This window comes from Erithacus rubecula (genome assembly GCF_903797595.1).
Source record: "Erithacus rubecula genome assembly, chromosome: 5".
Classification (NCBI taxonomy): domain Eukaryota; kingdom Metazoa; phylum Chordata; class Aves; order Passeriformes; family Muscicapidae; genus Erithacus; species Erithacus rubecula.
The window spans coordinates 41,068,291-41,086,234 of record NC_136687.1 but is presented as its reverse complement, the minus strand read 5'-3'; the positions used below and the strand labels follow the sequence as shown (position 1 = coordinate 41,086,234).

Here is a 17,944-nt window from a genome sequence, read left to right as displayed (position 1 = left end):
GCCGGTGTGCACAATGAGGAATGACATCATGTGCTACATGGAAAAGAACCCCATGTTTCACAGAAGGGGTCACCTTGCAAAAGGCATTGAAAATCTCCACAGGAACAGCCCAAACTGCTTGCATGTTTTCATTTGCTTGAATTTAAACTCTTGATTTAGTATGGCAGAAATGAAGCCACAGCTGACACAAATAATAATCAAAACAAGCTATCAGCAATTAAGTTGCTAGAACAGTCATCACAACGAACAACTGTTTCAAGCAACACCAGACGTGGCCAGGCCCTTCCCTTACATGGGCAGTGAAGGCTTTTTTTCCACGTACGGTGGCTCCTGTTACAGGCCAGGCGCACAACACACGTCGTGTTAGACCACGGTTAACGCATTCTTTTCGTGCCCTCAGTTTTATTATACGGCACCACCCGGCTGGTAAAAAAACAACACAAAACCTCAACGATAAAAAAACCCTAACCAAAACGAACAAATAAAAAAACCAAACAAAAACCGGGCGTACGTTGGCGGCGGCGGCGGCAGAAACAGCCGCGTCTACAGCACCCGCCCTGCTCCTGCTCCCGCTCCCGCCGCCGCCGCCGTGAGGGCGGCGAGGGCCGCGCGCCGGGCGGGGCGGACGGCAGGCAGCGCTGCGCACGCGGCCTCCCTCCCGCCTTTTCCCGCCCGGTGGCGCCGGCACCAAACCGCGCCGCCCGCCTGCGACATGGTAAGCGGGGCTGCCCGCCCTCCGTCTCCTCCCGCCTTCCTTCCCGAGGGTCCGCAAAGACTGTGGGGCTGCAGGGGCAGCCGCGACCGCTGTGATGGCGGGTGGTGGCCGCCCGCGCCTCGCTATCCCTCCGCCCTGGTGCCTCTTGAGGGGAGCGGGGCTCCCGCTCTAGGAAGGCCCCGCAGTGCCGGTTCGGGGGGTGAAGCGTCAGCACGGCGTGGGCGGTACCTTTGGGTTGTTAAAGAGCGATGTAAATGAACAGGCTCCTGAAAGAGTAGCCACAGCGCCGTGGCTGTGGCTCGAGGTGGCACAGTGTCCCGCTGCTTGCTCCGGGACACGGGAGCCCAGGTGTGGTCAGGCTGAACCTCTGAGCCTCAGGCTGCGGCTGCGTGGAGATGGGAGCGGGCAGAGCGAGTCTCAGATGTGCACGAGTGCGCTCACAACAACGCATTCTTACGCCTGCGGTAGCGGGAGCACCACCGAAATGGATGTTCGTGGTGTAGTTAATATTTGTGTTGAGGAATGCCTGCCACTGAGGTAGGAGGGAGAAATTAACTTGAAAGTTAATAACGTTCATCGAGAGTGCCCGGCTTCGTTGTTTCGCTCTTTTTGCTGGAGTGGCAGTGGGAAACTTACGTCAGAGGGGTGTAGCTACAAACACGTGCTTCCAGAAACGCCGCTTACATTCCTCATCGTGCGTTTTGTTCCTGTGCTGCTGACGGTGTCAGGGCTCTTCGAGGAGGCAGGAGGTGGAATTTAAATCCGCCGGCTTTCTGTTCATACTCCTACCTGAATGTTCATGGCAGCTCCAGGTTCTAATCCTGCAATGTAGTGACGTTGTAGGAGACAGCAGTGCTGACCTAGGGTGTTGCTGGCTAAAAGAGTGGAGGGGGGGACCTAAAAAAAAAGTAATGGTGCTCTTTGTTAAGTATGGTATTGAATTGCTTCTGTTCCTGTTTCTGTATTACAGCTGCATAAGCTAGCTTTTACGTTTGTTTTTTAAAATTAAATCAGTCTGGCCATTTTGCTCTTGGTGTATATTTTAAGTGTTGTGTGCTGCCTGATTGTGTTCCTTTTTAAGAAGGAAGCAGCTATTAAAATGATGTTGACTTCTTTCTGTTGGAAACTTGGAAACATAACCATGTCTTTCTCAAAGCATCTTATTAGATTACCCACTTCCACTGACTTATGGCAACAATATGCCTTTTTTTAAATTGTTTTTTACAATGAGACCTTTTCCTGCCAACATCCTGTTTGGCCCTTTCTATCCCTCTTTCCCTTTTTTGTAGCTGCACACAGTGTATGAATCAGGGAGTAGGGCAAGGGGAAACTGCAAACTCACATTGTGGCTGCTGCTTTTGGGTTGTTGAGGATTATGCTAAATGCTATTAATAATACTCCAATCCTCTGTGAAATATTTTATATCCTAATTTTATAAGAGGCATATTAAAATAGCATCTCTGATAGTGATCAGAGGAAACTGTTCAGTTTTTAAAATGCAACCTTGAAATTGTAAAGTTGGTTAGGACCTGTGAAGAAAGACATACTTCAAAATGCTCTTTATCTCCTTAGAAAGACCTGAATGGCCTACAGCTCACACTACTGTCTGTATATCACAACATAGAAAGCAATTCTTAAAAAAAAAAACCTAACCAACAAACAGAAAGTACTGCTTATCTTTTTAAGGGTTATTAAACATTTTTGTGAATGTGTTAGTTTGGTTTTGTTTTTTTCCCTGTTCTAGTCCAAGAAAAAGGGTCTGAATTTTGAAGAGAAGAGGGCCCGCATGATGGAGATATTTTTTGAAACTGTAAGTAACTTGTAACTGTCCTGCATTTACATTGGTGGGAAGACAGGTCCTAAAAGGAGCTTAACTGTAGATGTAGCTGAACTTTATATCCTGGCATGCATTTCACTGATGCCCTGTGACATCAGGGTGTAAATTACAGGGGCAAAACTTCATTCATTTAACTTCTGATCAGGTGCCTCATTCCCTGGTGGAGCCAAGAAATGAAGGTGCACTGGTGGTGTTAAATTCTTCATGTGCTATCTATGCACATCTCATTTTGAGTCTGTTACCATAAGAGAGGACAGCAGGAAATTGGGAAGTATCTCACTGTATTTTATGGGAGGAGGAAGAAATCTGAGCTTTAGAAAAACTGAGAGCAAAGTTGGAAAGGGTCCCTGGGGAGGAGAAACCTGGAGATCCTAAAGCTGAGCTACAATAGTGTTAGTGGCACATGTAATACACCATGTTTTATCTTTTAGAAAAAAATACTGTGACACTCGAGTACTTGAGCAGTGTGGTGCATCTGTGCTGACAGTCTAACCTGGGCTTTAAGGACTTCATAGTCTAATTTGAGATGACATATAAGGACTTCAGATCACGAAAGGAAAGAGCATGGCTTGTTACAATAATAGTGTTTTTCTTACTATTTAATTATCAAAATGTTCCAGTTCTGTTGAGGAACATGTAGGCTATTTCCCTTGCAAAACCAAAACATACAATGTATATCCTATTTGCTTTTGTTGCCATTGATTTAGTGTAAAAAGCTCAGATGGTGCTGTCATTTGGAACTGAAGTGTCTTTTATGTTTTGCACAGAAAGATGTCTTCCAATTGAAGGATCTAGAGAAGATTGCTCCAAAGGAAAAAGGGATTAGTAAGTGTTTATCAAAGTTACTTCTCTTGAGCAAGTAATCAGTTTTGGAACACGTCCTATAGTGTAAATTTTCCTGGCTGCATTCTTAGGTTTGTGATTTTTAAGAAGAGAAAAGCTAGAATGGGAGACTTGTCCGTTTCAGGGCTGTAGTGTTAAAAGTGATGTGGGATGGGGGCTTGCTTAGGCTCTGAGCTGCCTGACTTGCAGTGACTTTTAGTGTATGCCTGAAAAGGCTGGCCTGGAACAGAAACTTGACAGAGCAAAAAGAATAAAATAGGTATTTATTGAAAGGATACACTTTGGGCAGTGCAAGAGCCTGGCTGGGGCTACACCTAAATCAAATCCAAGATGAAACCTGGTCACCAGTTTTTACACTTTTATAATGAATATTGGAGTCATTTGTTCAACCACAGTCTCAGCCACGTGGCTTGCCCCCTTCCCTTTGCTATTGTTTTTGCTTTTTTGAGTACTGGTTGTCCTTGATTCTTTAGCTCAGAAGGGTTTGTTTTGTCTAGGTACCCTGTGATAGCACCTAATACGAAGTTTCAGAGTTACACACCAAGCAGCAGAGAATCTGAAAAATGCAGAAACTAAAACACAAGGCATCATTTTCCCCCTTTAGAGGCTTGACAAGTCCTTTACCTTGTTTGCACTCAGGTATTAAATATCTGCTGTAATATCACAAATGTTTAAAATGCTAGTCCAAATAAACATGGGTAATGTAATCTTGATCTTATTCCCTCCAAAAATGGCTGGACAGCTATAAATGGAAGGGGTTTGTTTTTTTCTATAAAAACCTTTATGATGCGATCCATTGGTTTAGGATTAGGTCCAAGAAGATTTAGCTATGCTCTTGAATTGTTTTGTATGTTCCTTATTAATTTTCCTTCTAGGCTGATTGACAAAAGGGAGGCAAAACATAATGTTTGTGTAGTTACCTCTGTCTTTCTCTAGCGGCACTGCAAGAGTAAATGAACTTGCTGAGAGAGCTACAGATGTGAATATCACAGAGCAGAGTTTTTCAGTTGTGTCAGCAGCTAACAGAGGCATTAATGGGCTTCTGAAGAGATGTGGTGCTGTCTTGTTTGGTTTGTCAATGCATATGTTTAGTTGAAATTTCCAGTAAATTTGAGTTTAGAGTTTCTAAAGTCATTAACACCTTTGAGTAGTCCAAATTCATCCTGTCTCTGCATATGAGGGCATTTAGCCACACAACCTAAGCCCCAGTTACTCTGAAGAGAAAAAATTGCTAACCTGCTTCCATCCTGACATCCAGCCTATAGCTTCCAAAAGATATGGGACCCCTGCTGTGGTCTTGAAATTGAACATCAGGTACCAAAACCCATAATTGGGTTCAAAAGTCTTTATATCTCCAACACCTGAGGATACTTAGCTTTGTTGAACAGGTACCATTTTTTTAAAGGGTGAATTGTACCACAGGTTTGACAGGAAATGATCAGTTGTGTTCAGAAATGCTGATACTTGTGAGTGTAGACAATGTTTTGTATTGGAAGTAAATATAATCAAGATCAGAATCTGTCCTTCCTGAGTCTGTAGACAGATGGCTCTAGTGCTTCTGCTGCTATGAGATACTTTGTTAAACATTACAAAGTGAAATGTAGTTATCCTCCCAATCAAGAAACTTAAACAAATTAATCCAAGCTAGGATTAAGATTGCAAAACAGCTTCTCAGATACCTTTCAGGGGTTTGTTATGGTATTGTAGTGTAGAATGTATGTATTTTGTGCAATACTCATAAGCAGTGTTTTGTGAACATCTGATAGCAGATGTGCAGAATAGCAGTGTTTAGGAGCAGACTGCTGATTTCAGAGATTCATCCCTTCAAGTGAAACTTTGGGCACATTGTCCTTGTGAAATCTTCCAGCTAGCTAACACTGGAGAAAAATGCAGATGATCGTAGATGGTGGCTTGTGGTATTCATAATTCTCCATTAGTCCAGCTGCTGTGCAATTCTAATTTGAAGTTTTTGCTTTTATTAGCCTCGATGTCAGTGAAAGAGATTCTGCAAAGCCTTGTTGATGATGGCATGGTGGACACTGATAGAATTGGAACTTCCAATTATTTCTGGGCATTTCCCAGTAAAGCTCTTCATGCCAGGAAGCATAAATTGGAGGAGTTAGAGTCTCAGGTAAATCTCTTTTATGGAAAACACTTGTTCATCTGAATTGGTTTGTTTTTTATTATACCCCCTTGTTAGTCTTGTTTATATCTCATATGTACAAATGTACATGTCCACACACAGAGATTTTACTATAGAAATTATCTGTTATTCATGGTAGGGCATTGTTATTGTTATTATCTTACTATTATGTCAGGAAAACTTTGCAGGTTTTTGTTGGAGCTTGAGAAAACTTGTCTACTTGCTGCTGAAAGCATGCTAGTCATGACACAAAGCATCATTTAAGAACTCAAAGGTAGCATGTTTTTGTGTCTTTTCTATAATATAGGCCATCATGTGGTAATAGCCTAAAAGTGATGACAGTTGGAATGCATAACCTGAGTAAATGAGGCAATGGTTTCTACTTAGCCATTATATTTTCATCTGCTTTTATTGGTGGCTTAATTTGTGAGCGCTTCTGTAATCTCATACTGCATCTTTAGCAGGAGAACAGAGCAAATTGGTCATGAATCACAGAATCAAGGAATGGTTGGGGTTGGAAGGGACTTCTGGAGATCTAGTCCAATTCCCTACTAAAGCAGATTCACCAGGAGAAGGTTGTACATGGTCACGTCCAGGTGGATCTGGAGTATCTCCAGAGAAGGAGAGTCGGTGATCACCCTGGACAGCCTGTTCCAGTGCTCTGTCATCCTCAAAGAAAATAAGTTTTTTCTCTTACTTATGTATAACTTCGTGTTTGTGCCAGTTGCCCCTTGTCTTTTTGCTGGGCCTTGCGAAACCAAAGAGACCATGTAAAACTAAAACCATGTAAAGAGTCTGGCTCCATCCTCTGGACACCTGCCCTTAAGGTATTTATATCCAGTCCTTTCCTCATATCCATTCCCCTCTGCTGAACCCTCTACAGTAACTGCTTGTCTTTCTTGAACTGGGCAGCCCAGAACAGGGCAGAGCACTTCTGAGGATGCCTTACCAGGGCAGAGGACAGGGGGAGAAGAAGATGTTCTTCAGAAGTGCAGGACATCTTTTGTTGCAACACTGCAGTTCTATTGATCTGGTTCTTTCCTACTTTTTGGGAACTGTCTTTCTGCTTCTAAAGGGAGTGAGAAAGCATCTATGCATCAGTTTATTTGCAATGGAACAAGATGAACAAATGAGGTTTATGAGACCATGTGGTACCGCAGCACTGCCAGTTCTTCCTATGATTATTCAGCATTATGTTCTTTCATCAAAGAATCGTTAGAATTTATGCAGTTTCACTGGTAGCATCCTAAAATTTTTACAGCCATTATTTTCTTCAGGCATAGCCCTGAATGAATATCAGGCATTGCTGTCTTATGTACAGTGTTGTCAACTTCAGCTATTTCTTTATATTTATACAGTTATATCGAAATAATTAAAGGAAAAATGCTTATTTCCCCCCGTCTTGAATTGAAAAAGGAGTAGCTGACTATGGTTGTACTATTTTCAGGCATGGACTTAACCTGGCACAACTGGTCTTGAATTAATTTTTATGGACTTGTGTAACAATGCACTGGCTCTTACTCCAGTGAAACAGATCTGAAACAGATTAGTTTAACTCTGGACTGACTTGGAACTGAACTTCCTAGTAAAATTAATCAACTTATTAGTACATTCACACAAGCTTTCGACAAGGCTACTTACTCTGCCAGCACATCAATTGCCAACTGAGAAATTGAACAGATGTCTTCCAAAACTCCTGCTTTGTTCACCAAACTCTGGTGCCACTGTTTCATTGAATGCAGATGATTTGCTCTTGGATCTTCTTTGTTGTTGCTCATGCTTCATATTATAGTCAAGTAGCTGAAATATACTTTTACTTACATGAACACACTATTGGGAAAGAGTAATAGGCATGTAATTATTGATTTATGATGTTATTTCTATGTAGAAATGCACTATTCTGATATGACCAATACCGCAATATAAAACTGTTCCAGAAATAGTTTTATTACCAGAACCTTATTTGCAATCCAAGCCCTGCTCTTGGCATAGAGGCTTATTGATGTGAGATCTGTCTTTAGATGATGCTATGAGTCCTTAAAAGTGCTTCTCTTCAATTACTTTTCTTTTCTAATGAGACTGGAAGTGTTTCAGCATTTCAGGGAAAAGCATTTTCACTAGCTGAAAATAACTTCTCTGACACTGTGGAAAGGTGGCATTTTCAATGAAAAGCTCTCAATGTTTTTACAAGATGATAGCAGGTTCTGTCTTGTGAATTCAAATTTGTTCCTTTGGTGTTTCCTCCTCTTGATCTGCACACATACAGATTTTCTTAATGGCTTCTGAATCTAGTCACTGACTATCACTGGTCAGAATATACAAAGCAGAGAAAAAGAGTTAGTTATTATTTCTGTTGCACGTTGCATGTCTTTAATCATTCCCATATAGAGCTTGTGGCGTGCTGAGAGATGTGTTTTCTCTCTGTGTGTTGTCCAGATTGATTGTTAACTACACGAGTTGGTATCTTTGTTCAGCAGTTGAAAGCCGGAATCAAGCTGCCTTACTTAAAACATGTTTAAAAATCCAGCAGTTCTGTTCATGCTTCAATTAAGGCTGTTTACCAGGAGGCATTATCTTTGTTTCCTGAGGGCATGGGTAGATAGTCAAGGGAAAGGAGTGATCCCAAATGCTGAACTGTCACTTGGAAATAATATGAAGGAACAGAATAAGCTTCTTCACGATGCAAATTCCTCTATTAATTAAAAGCACTGAGACTTATGTTTGACGAGTTGGTCTTGCTACAGGACCTTCTGCCTGCATACCTTGGTACTTCAGAATGTTACAGCCAAGTTGCTCATAGCATTCTGCATTTTACAGAACTTGTGATTGTGGGAGGCTGTTTTAAGAGATGTTCTTGAAACTTTTTTTTTTTGTTTCATATGTTTTAGTGATTATTCAGCTATACCATGTCTTAGAGATCCAGAAGCAAAGAAGTCTGACTCAGTATTCATAATGAAGATCAAGCCGGTTTTGTGTGGATGTTTAAAGCTGCACTTTAGAGGTCCAGGAAGGATTAATTACATCATCAGTGTGCAGAGATACCGCAATTAAAAACAATGCTGAAGCAGCTTCCCTGCCTGACCCCATCTTTTGGCTTGCTTTTGTGAAGGCTGGTGTTTGGAGAGGGGCACTGATCCCTGACGTAATATATTGCAGACCTCGTCCTGATCTAATTAGGATCTTAGTGGTGCCCTCTAACCCCAAGTTACTGCTTGGGCCTCTTCCTGTTTTTCTGAAAAGCAAGGATAGCAATTGTCTTTACTTTGTGTAGCATCTGCTGGAATTATTTCCTCCAGTAACTCTCCAGTAAAGGGAGAGTTGCTAAGTAGGTCCCTTTGGATTTTGTATTGATTTATTTTGCAGTGGCATAGTTGCTCCTAAAGATTTATGCTTTCTGTCAGGTGCTTAGTCTTCACCTCTTGGTTATATATATATATATATATTTTGCATCTGTGAAGAGGACCACTAAAGAAGTGAAGTATATTGGAAGCTGCATTTTGGTGAGATGAGTTTATACACACATTTGGTTTGTTTGCATGTGGAAGTTGCATTTGGTTAGATTGGGTACAGGTATGAGATGGTGAAACAAGAGCAAGAGTGTGTGTTACAAATGCAGAAATTTTTAATGCAACCTCACCTGTCAAGAGAACTTTTGAAGCTTTACTGAGGGAATAATCTTCCTTCCCTATGAAATGGTGAAATGATGTGATCTTCTTTTTAAATATTTTTTTGGCTGTTGGATTCAGAAGCCTGGAATTACCTATGATCAGTTATAGTTTGACAAAACAAGATATTTATTCTTGGCATAACAGTTGTGAGTGAGGAAAAGAGAAATCTTTCTGATGTAGCCTTAGATTCAGCTTAGATTTTCTTTCATTTTTTCATCTGTGTCTGAGGCAAAACACAGATGATGGGCAAAGCACATACCTATGCTAAGAGGGACCTGAAATACTAAGCACTTCAAAGATGTGGTTGCTAGTGTAACTATTGAAAGTACTATGAGCACTGTACTCCAGTAGCATGGGGAATCAACCACTTAGTTTCCTTAGTGTGCTGTTCATTTCACTGTTCAGTTAACAGCTGCTCATTTAGCTGTGTTGTTGTCTCATTTGTCATGGTGTTGCTTTCTTGTGGGTTAATCTTTTGTGTTCTGAGTCTTTTGCAAGGGAAGGTTTAACAGCCAAAACTGTTAGAGCTGCTGTTCCAATTGAGAGCAAAATAGTGTCACCTTGCACTGCAGCAAAGATTGAACACAATCTTTTTAGAGCAGGATACAGGATGGATATTCTGTGATGTTCCCTGTGCTTGCTTCAACATACACATGGCCAAGAGACTTGAGAGTTTCTGGCAATTTTTTTCTCCCACTAAGCTTTGCATTGGGCCAGTGTTAGTTAAGATAGAAAAGATTAGTTGATGTTTAATTCATTAAATCCCTGCCCTAGGGTTGGTAAAAGGAGGGGTTTTCACTTCCCGTGACTTGTATATTGAACCAAGGGCAGAATTTGATCCAGGTACATCCTGCTCACATTTGCTAGCTAGTTTAAAAAAACCAAAAAACCCCTCTGGCCAGGAGTGAATTTATTGAAATCAAGTGACTTCATATGTATTAAATTGTTTGTGCTAATGAGCATTGAAATGTGAAAGTGAAAGAATTAATTGTAGTAAAAAAGCAATGCTGTATTAGGAAATGCTTATGTTAGGAATGCACATTGTTTTAAAGGAGTTAATGGAAAAAGAATATTCGTATTTTAAGTAATCTGGCTTGAAACCTCCTGAAGATATTTGACAACATGACTAAAAGGAGAGAACTTTCTTTGTTTAGAACGCACACAAAAAATTTAGAGTTTTAACCATCAGAAAGTTCTTTAAAGATACAGCTTAGTTTATTTCTATCCTTTTGGATATATTTTTCCTCCTTAAATACTGTGATGGAAAGTTGCTGAATAAATCTGCTTGAAACCACTGACTGAAGCTCAGGAAGCTTCTGCTGTCCCTATTGTTCCAGTGTGAGCAGCTTCCTCCTTCATGCAATTGACTCAATCAGTTGTTGGGGTATTTCCACACGGTTTGGAGGTTGATTCTGGACTGCAGTTAAGTGCAGGTGCTCAGCAGTGGCTGGCTAAAAGTAACCAATCCTGAACTGAAGTACAAATTCCTGGAGATGACGGATGTGCAGTGAGGGGTAGCAGGCCTAATGGTGCTTGGAAGTTGACAAGTTTTGTATCTTGAATGGAGCTTTGCATCAGCAGGGAGGCCTGTGGGATCTAGTTCTGTGGAGCAAGCTTTTGGCATTGTTTTGTAGAAATGTCCTCAGCAGATGGTGCGGCATCTGCTCTTAGCAGAGCACCTCACACACCTTAGGTCTCTATTGAAGTTTTTAGCCTCTGATGCTTATGAATGCTGGGTCTCACTGTTTGGGTTTTTTTTTGGTTTTTTTTTTTTTGCCTCAGTAATGATGAGCTATTCCCAGAGGTATGTGTCCAACATCTTTGGAATCCATGGCTTAATACTTTTGATAGAATAGTTTATTTTTGGGGTGTATTCAGTGTGTTTTAAAAATTCTTTGTCTATTTGTTGAAAAAATGGACTAGCAGGCATAAAATGTCTTAAGGTTTATCATGACCTTAAGCATTGCTGTAGTACATTAAAAAAGTTTATCATTATCTTTTTCATATATATTTTATTAATTTTAGGGAGTAGGTAGCATGGTTAAAGTACTGTCCTCAAAACCAGAGAAGTACCTCAGAATGTTTACAATTAATGTGTGTGACTTACATTAGGAATTACTTATTTAGACATTTTTCTTATTCATTAATTTAGACATATGTGTGCTTTGAATTTAATTTTATTACGTTGCAAAAAATGTAATAAATTGTTCCTTTCCAGGAAAAATAAAATTCTGATTGAAGAGGCCTTTCTTTTAATGCCCATTATAAGGCCTTGAGCAATGTGGTCTAGTGGGACGTGTCCCTAACCATGACAGTGGGAGTTGGGACTGGGTGGTCCTTAAGATCCCTTCCAACCCTTACCATTCTATTATTCTGTAATATGTAGACAGGATCCCAGTGTGTTGACTAAGCTATTAGAACAGTCTTCCCATATACATGCTGATCATTCTTTTTTCCCCTCTTATTTGAGGACATGTCATTTATCTTTCTGTTTGTTTATTTATTTACTTAGTTATTCTTCCTTGGATTGCCCTGATCATTTTGGTAGTCTGCAGCCTCAGTGAACTGGGTGATTCTATTCTGTGCTGGCTCACTTTTTTTTTTTTTTCTCTTGCATAGTAGTTACTCTCCTAACAGAGACAACTAGTGACCCCTCCTACCTTCTGCCTTCTGGCTTTCGCTGACCTGTAGGTTTTATTTGTACTGGAAGACTAGACTCATAAAGAAATGGCCTGTTGCAGAGCTGTTATGGTATGACTAAATCACTTCAAACCATCCAGGGGGAGCTATAGTAATAAGCGCAAGAGGATGAGAATTCGCATTATTTAAGCATTGTGAATATGTTGATTATATCTATGTCTGTTTGTTCATTGATCCTGTAAGGCTTATTCTCTCTATTAGTCTCCTGAATAATACTAATAAAACTTTGTTAGAATAGTCCATGATTTTTGTTACCTCTGCATCTTACACTTGAAAAATGGTGATATCTTAAAATGAGTCTGCATTTACTAAGTCAAAATATCCATCAGAGAAGACTCTTCTAATTCTGTAACTTATTGGAGTCTTCTGGAATTACGTTTTAGGGCATGCTATAAAGCCCTGGAGAGATGCTTAGTTACTGCTGCCATGGCAGATTTCTGAAAATACGGTGCTCTGGAGGCTTCTGTTGGAATTAAACAACTTCATAATTTGGTGTTCATTAGTTGAAATTCATGTTTTTACTTGCTGTTAATATGTAAGTATTTTGATGGCAACTGTGAAGTGTAAGTTTTCCTCTCCTTCCTTCTTGATGAGCATAAAGTAAAATTGGCGTGATTTAAGAGCAATTTCTAAGAAACTCTCTGTAATAACCCTAAAGATTTTAACATAGGTTTGAAGGAAGATTCCTACTATACTAACAAGGATGTATATTAATATTAATTCTGATATAATGCAGGAAAACCACTAGGTTTTTTAAACAGGGTAGTATGTGACACTGAATTTTTTAGGTAATATCATCACGCAGTTTACTTTTCTGACAAGCTTTGCGTTCTGGTTGCTGGCTCCACTCCTGGCATTGCAGTGAAATTGTTAATGTGAAAGGAAAAGAAACTGGAAATAATAACACTGCTCTCACTGCAGAAGCCTAGTCAGGTCTGGCAGAGACACAGCCCTGTACTTCTCCCTATGCCCCACAGTCAGCATGGCAGGTGGGAATGACAGTTCAGCAGATCAGCAGAAAACCAGCATCCCAAGAAACTTTAAAGGCTTAAATGTTCTGTGTTGTTTGGAAGTTTGCCTGCACTGTAAGGCCAGGAGCTTCCAGCCTAGTGGTAGGCAGCCAATACTATTTTCAAAGCTAGATTTGATGGAGACAGTGAGTTGTAGTTCTGTTTAATTTGAACTTTGACTTTCACCTTAAAATCTTGTTATTCAATTAATATAGCGTATTTTAATTCAGAAAATGAGCATGCATGCAGAAATGAAAACTACCAGCAAGCAATTATAGAAGTCTCACTTTGTAGAATTTTCCTCTTCTGAAAGGAATAACATTAAAAAACAAACAAACAAAAACCCCAGAGTATAAAACCAAAACGTGATATTTTGATGCAGAGAGGCTTTAGAGGAAAAGGTCTTTCTTGTCACAGCCAAACATTCTTTTTGAACACATGGTAGTTCCATGAAAGACTCTTCTTTGTATCAGAAATTGGAGATGAGTTGGACTTGGTGATCTGTCTAAGCATTACTTAAAAATGACAAAATTGGCATAAAGAATGAGTATGTAAAACTGCTGTCAAAACTCTGAAATTTGATGGATGTGTTTTACTGAGGTTTTTTATTTTGCTGCTAATATCTCTGTGTAGAATTTGGGCATTTTTAAAAGTCTGTGGAATAAAGTTCGATTTTGTTTTTTAAGTCTTTAAACAGAATGTGAACTTGGGGAATGTTGGATGAATATTGTGTTTTGACTTGTCCCTATCTCTACTTCATCCCTGAAGGCATTGTCAGACTATAGTCCAGCTGCTTAGGATAGCAATCTTTAAAAACCCTTTAGGGAAAAATGAAAACTTCTCTCCATTCTCTCCCTTTCTTTCCAAGGGAAAATATATTTTTGTATTCTTTTTGCTTTGAACAGACCTGTTAACTACCTTGGACTTTGTAGGTTTATTAAATACCCTAATATGCAGAAACAAGCATATCCTTCATGTCCAGGTATGAAAATTTTCTGTAGTTCTGTCAGTATGTGAATGTCTTTTGAAGTTCTTTCAGCTTTCCTTATTAGATTGCCCACATTTGTGAAACAGTGTTAAATGAGGTGTTTCAGTTGTTTTTTTGTTGGTTTGGGTTTTTTTTAGTTTGATTGGGGTGTACTTGATATTTGTATCTGAGTTGACAGCCATCTATCCCTCAGGTTGTGCCAATTACACCAACTTTGAAAGCAGCCACAGAAATTCAGTTCTTTCATTTAGCCTGCACAACTGTTTCTTTCACCTTTTCATCTTTTAAGGAGGCTGTCTTGAGCAGTTATTTTTTGTTGCACAACCACTATTTATCAAATGGTGTTGCAAATGAATGAAGCAAAACCAAAGCTCTTGACAAGACATTTTCTCTAAATCACCTTAATTATTATGGCAAATCTAAAAAGATGGAAAATAATTTAATTAGAATACTTTTAATTTAGAGGAATTTGCTCTATAGTAATATTAAAAAAAATTTGCAGGTAACAATATCAGGTTTGTATATGGATGGGTGAAGGTTCCTGTAGAGGAAGGATTTCTCATTTGTTTCTTCTGAATGCCCCACATTTTATTTGCCAAGAAAAAAGGACTCATCTCATATTCAATATGGCCTGAGAACAGAGCCATGCCTAATTTACTGTATGATATTTCATACAGTAGTATGATATTCTTTGTAGTGCTTTGTCAGACAGTTGTATGGAGAGTCAGATATTTTTTCAGTTTAGTCCTCTGGAAAAAAAATTTCACTTACTTAGCATGAGCCTCTGATACTTTTTTTAAATCACTGACATATTACAGTGCTAAGCTAAACATTTTGCACTTGTTATCTCTTCAGTACCTCTTTAAAAATACAGAACTTACACATTGGCAGGATTAGTAGTAAGATGTTTAGGAGCAAGTGTTATTTACTTGAAAAAATCAGTGTAGTCTCCTGTGATTTTGAATAGCAAATATATTGTGTTATGAGGGAGGGGAATGTATTCAGGCTCTTGATGAGCATGATGAGAGAGTCAAGAGCTGATGCGTCAGGATAAAAGGGCAGAGTAGGAAGAGTCACACTGTTGTGGGTATGTGCTACAGGCTGCTTGATCAAGAGACAGAAGGGAATGAGGCCTTCTATAGGCAGCTAGAAACAAGTCTCAAAGTCACAGGCCTTGGGTCTTGTGGGGACTTTTAAGTACCCTGACATCTGCTGGAGAAGCTGTACAGCAATACGCAAGCAGTCTAGGTTCCTGGAGAGCATTGACAATAACTTCCTGCCACAGGTTGTAGAGGATCCCACAAGGAGTGGCGTGCTGATGGACCTCATAGTAACCAACAAGGAAGTCTTGTTGGGGATGTGGAAGTTGGGGGCAGCCTTAGCTGTAATGACCTCAAGATTGTAGAGTTAAGTGTTGGATGAAGAGGTGGAGGACAGCAAGCAAGATGATGATGATGGACATTAAGTAAGCTAACTTTAGCCTCTTTAGGGATGTTCTCGGAAGAATCCCATGGGAACCAGCCTCTGCAGGGAAGAGGGGTCCAGGAGACTTGGTTGATTATCGAGGCTCACTTCCTCCATAAAGAATGATGCATCCCAATGAGCTAGAAGTCAAGCCAAGTGCACAAGAAGCTGCCATAGGTTAATAAAGAACTGTTGTTGTTACTTAAGTAAAAGCAAAAAGTTCCTAGGAGACAGAAGCAAGGCCAGGCTGCTTGGAATGAGTATTGAGAGGTCATTGGAAGTAGAAATGAGACTTGAAAGGCCAAGTCTCATCTAAAATTTCATCTGGCCACCTTCTGAAATTCAGCATGAATTAATGCAGGTTCCTGTACTCAGGTAGTAAAATCACCATGCACCAGCATAGCCTAGGGGCCACCTTGCTGGAAAGCAGCTCTGCAGAGAAGGACTGGGAGAACTTGGTGGACAACAAGCTGTCCCTGAGCCAGCAGTTTGCTCTGGTGCTGAAGATGGCCAGTGGTATCCTGGGGGTGCATTAGAAAGAGCAGGTTGAAGGAAGTGATCCTGCCCCTCTTCTACTCAGTCCTGGTGAGGCCACATTTGAAGTTCTGTGTCCAGTTCTGGGTTCCACAGTACAAGAGAGACTTGGGGCTCCTGGAGGGGTCCCGTGAAGAGCTATTAAGTTGGTCAAGGGTCTGGAGAATTTCTCGTGAGAAAAGGCTGCAGGAGCCAGGCTTGTTCAGCCTCAGGAAGAGGTGACTGAGAGGGGACCTTCTTAATATGTATAAATATCTAAAGGGTGGCTGTCAAGAGGATGGATTAAAGCTCTTTTTGGTGGTGCAAAGCAATAGACAAGAGGCAGTGGATGAGGAAGAAGGTCACTGTACAGGTTACCAGCACCAGCACCAATTGCCCAGAGGGGTTGTGGAGCCTCTCCCCCTGGAGATATTCAGGAACAATCTGGACACAGTCCTGCGCAGTGTGGTCTAGGACAACTCTGCTTGAGCAGGGAGGTTGAAACCAGATGATCCACTGTGGTCCCTTCCTGACCAATTCTGTCATTCTTTCTCTCCAGAAAATCAAGTTTATACCCTATCTTCTCTCAAGTTTTTCAATTAACTCTTTCAAAGATTGCATTAAAAATCTTTTTATGGTAAAATATATATCATGCATAAAGAGAAGAGCGTTCTTGTACATGTTTCTAATATACCTGTATTGCAGTATTTAAAAAAAAATTCTTACGAATACAGAAATGTGGTGGGCCCTAACTCTTCCATTCTCTTTTTCTACAGTCTGTTTTCTTTCCATTTTATGATGTTTTTTCTTGTTGAAAAAATCTTTTATTTTTCAGTTTGAGTTAAAAGTTCTTGCTCTATCTTGCTTTGATCTCTACTCTTGTTCTTACCTGTGTTTCCTGAACTATTGCAGTCTCCTAGTTGCTCCTTCTAAGACCCAACAAGTACAAATCTCTACTTCATATTGCTGAAATGACTTAGAGTGACTCAGGGTAAGACCTTGCATGCTGCTTTCTCTTCCTTTCACAAACGTTAAAAAAAAAATAATCTTAATTGCATTTATGTAGCGAGTATATGTTTGCTGTTTGTGCCTCACTAAAAGTTTTTCGCATCCCTGACTGATGTCCCAGTGGACCTGGTGGCTGCTCCTAACTGTAGTTCAGTTCACTGTGTGGTTTATATGGAGAAATGGCATTTCATGAGTGATATGTGATCAAGATCAGACCAGAAGCCGTAGTACTGCAAGTCACAGGAAGACTCTCCATGCTGCTGGGACCATAATTAACTGGCTGCAAAGTTTGCTTATGTGTATTTGGGAACGCTGAGAAGCATGGATTTATGACTGTGTATGTAAAAGGAATAGCTATATCCTTGCTTAGTGTAATACTTTAGAAAGCAGTTCTGCACTTCAGTGTGCTGCCCTTTGGGATTTTACTTCCTCTTTAAGTTTTAGTCAACAGTAATTCTTGAGTGATTTCTTTTACTAATGTTTCATGCCTTTCTTTTAACACAAAATCTGTTTTCAGTATTTTTAGATTGTTCCTTAGCTATTGATCTTTGTTATTAGTCTGTTTTTAGCTTCAATTTTTTTATCCTTAAAATCTAGAGGAATGCTTTGAAATACTTTTTCTCCATGCCTTCTGACAATTCCACTTAGGTTTTTCAGTAGTGAATTAGTTTTCACACAGAATAGAAATGCATCTATCTACTGCTTAATGTTACCCGGAACCTCTTGAACTGCTTTTGTTTAAGCTGAAAACAAAGGACAGTGCCTTTAGCCTGGGACAAAGGACAGTGAGCTTCAAACCCAAAGCAAATAACTTTGCAAGTCAGAAATAATTAAAAAATTAATGTCTTTAATTCTTCCATAGTGCCATAGTGAGTAGTGCTCACAAGAGCAATAGTTTTTAATACCATTTTTGGTTGAGTATTTGGCCAAAAGAAAACCAAATGGATGGTATTTGTCTTTCAGACCATAATTATAGTAGGCTAACAGCTGTGAACCCTCTTGGTGGTTAGCATGTGCAACCTTGGCTTGATTCTTGTCCAGTGAACATACTCAGG

General features: G+C 40.0%; 1 protein-coding gene across 2 annotated transcripts in view; it reads left to right on the top strand.

Annotated features, from left to right (window-relative positions):
• The first annotated feature begins 656 nt into the window (after nt 1-656).
• Nucleotides 657-17,944, top strand: part of MND1 (meiotic nuclear divisions 1) — a 41,143-nt gene continuing 23,855 nt past the window's right edge. The window contains exons 1-4 of one of the 2 annotated variants that reach the window (XM_079306759.1): nt 657-715; nt 2,460-2,525; nt 3,320-3,377; nt 5,378-5,526. In XM_079306759.1, coding sequence (XP_079162885.1) covers nt 713-715; nt 2,460-2,525; nt 3,320-3,377; nt 5,378-5,526 — 276 coding nt within the window. In that variant the 5' untranslated portion in view covers nt 657-712. Of the gene's footprint in view, nt 716-787; nt 1,020-2,459; nt 2,526-3,319; nt 3,378-5,377; nt 5,527-17,944 lie in introns of those variants that run through there. The other variant, XM_079306760.1, reaches the window with a different exon arrangement.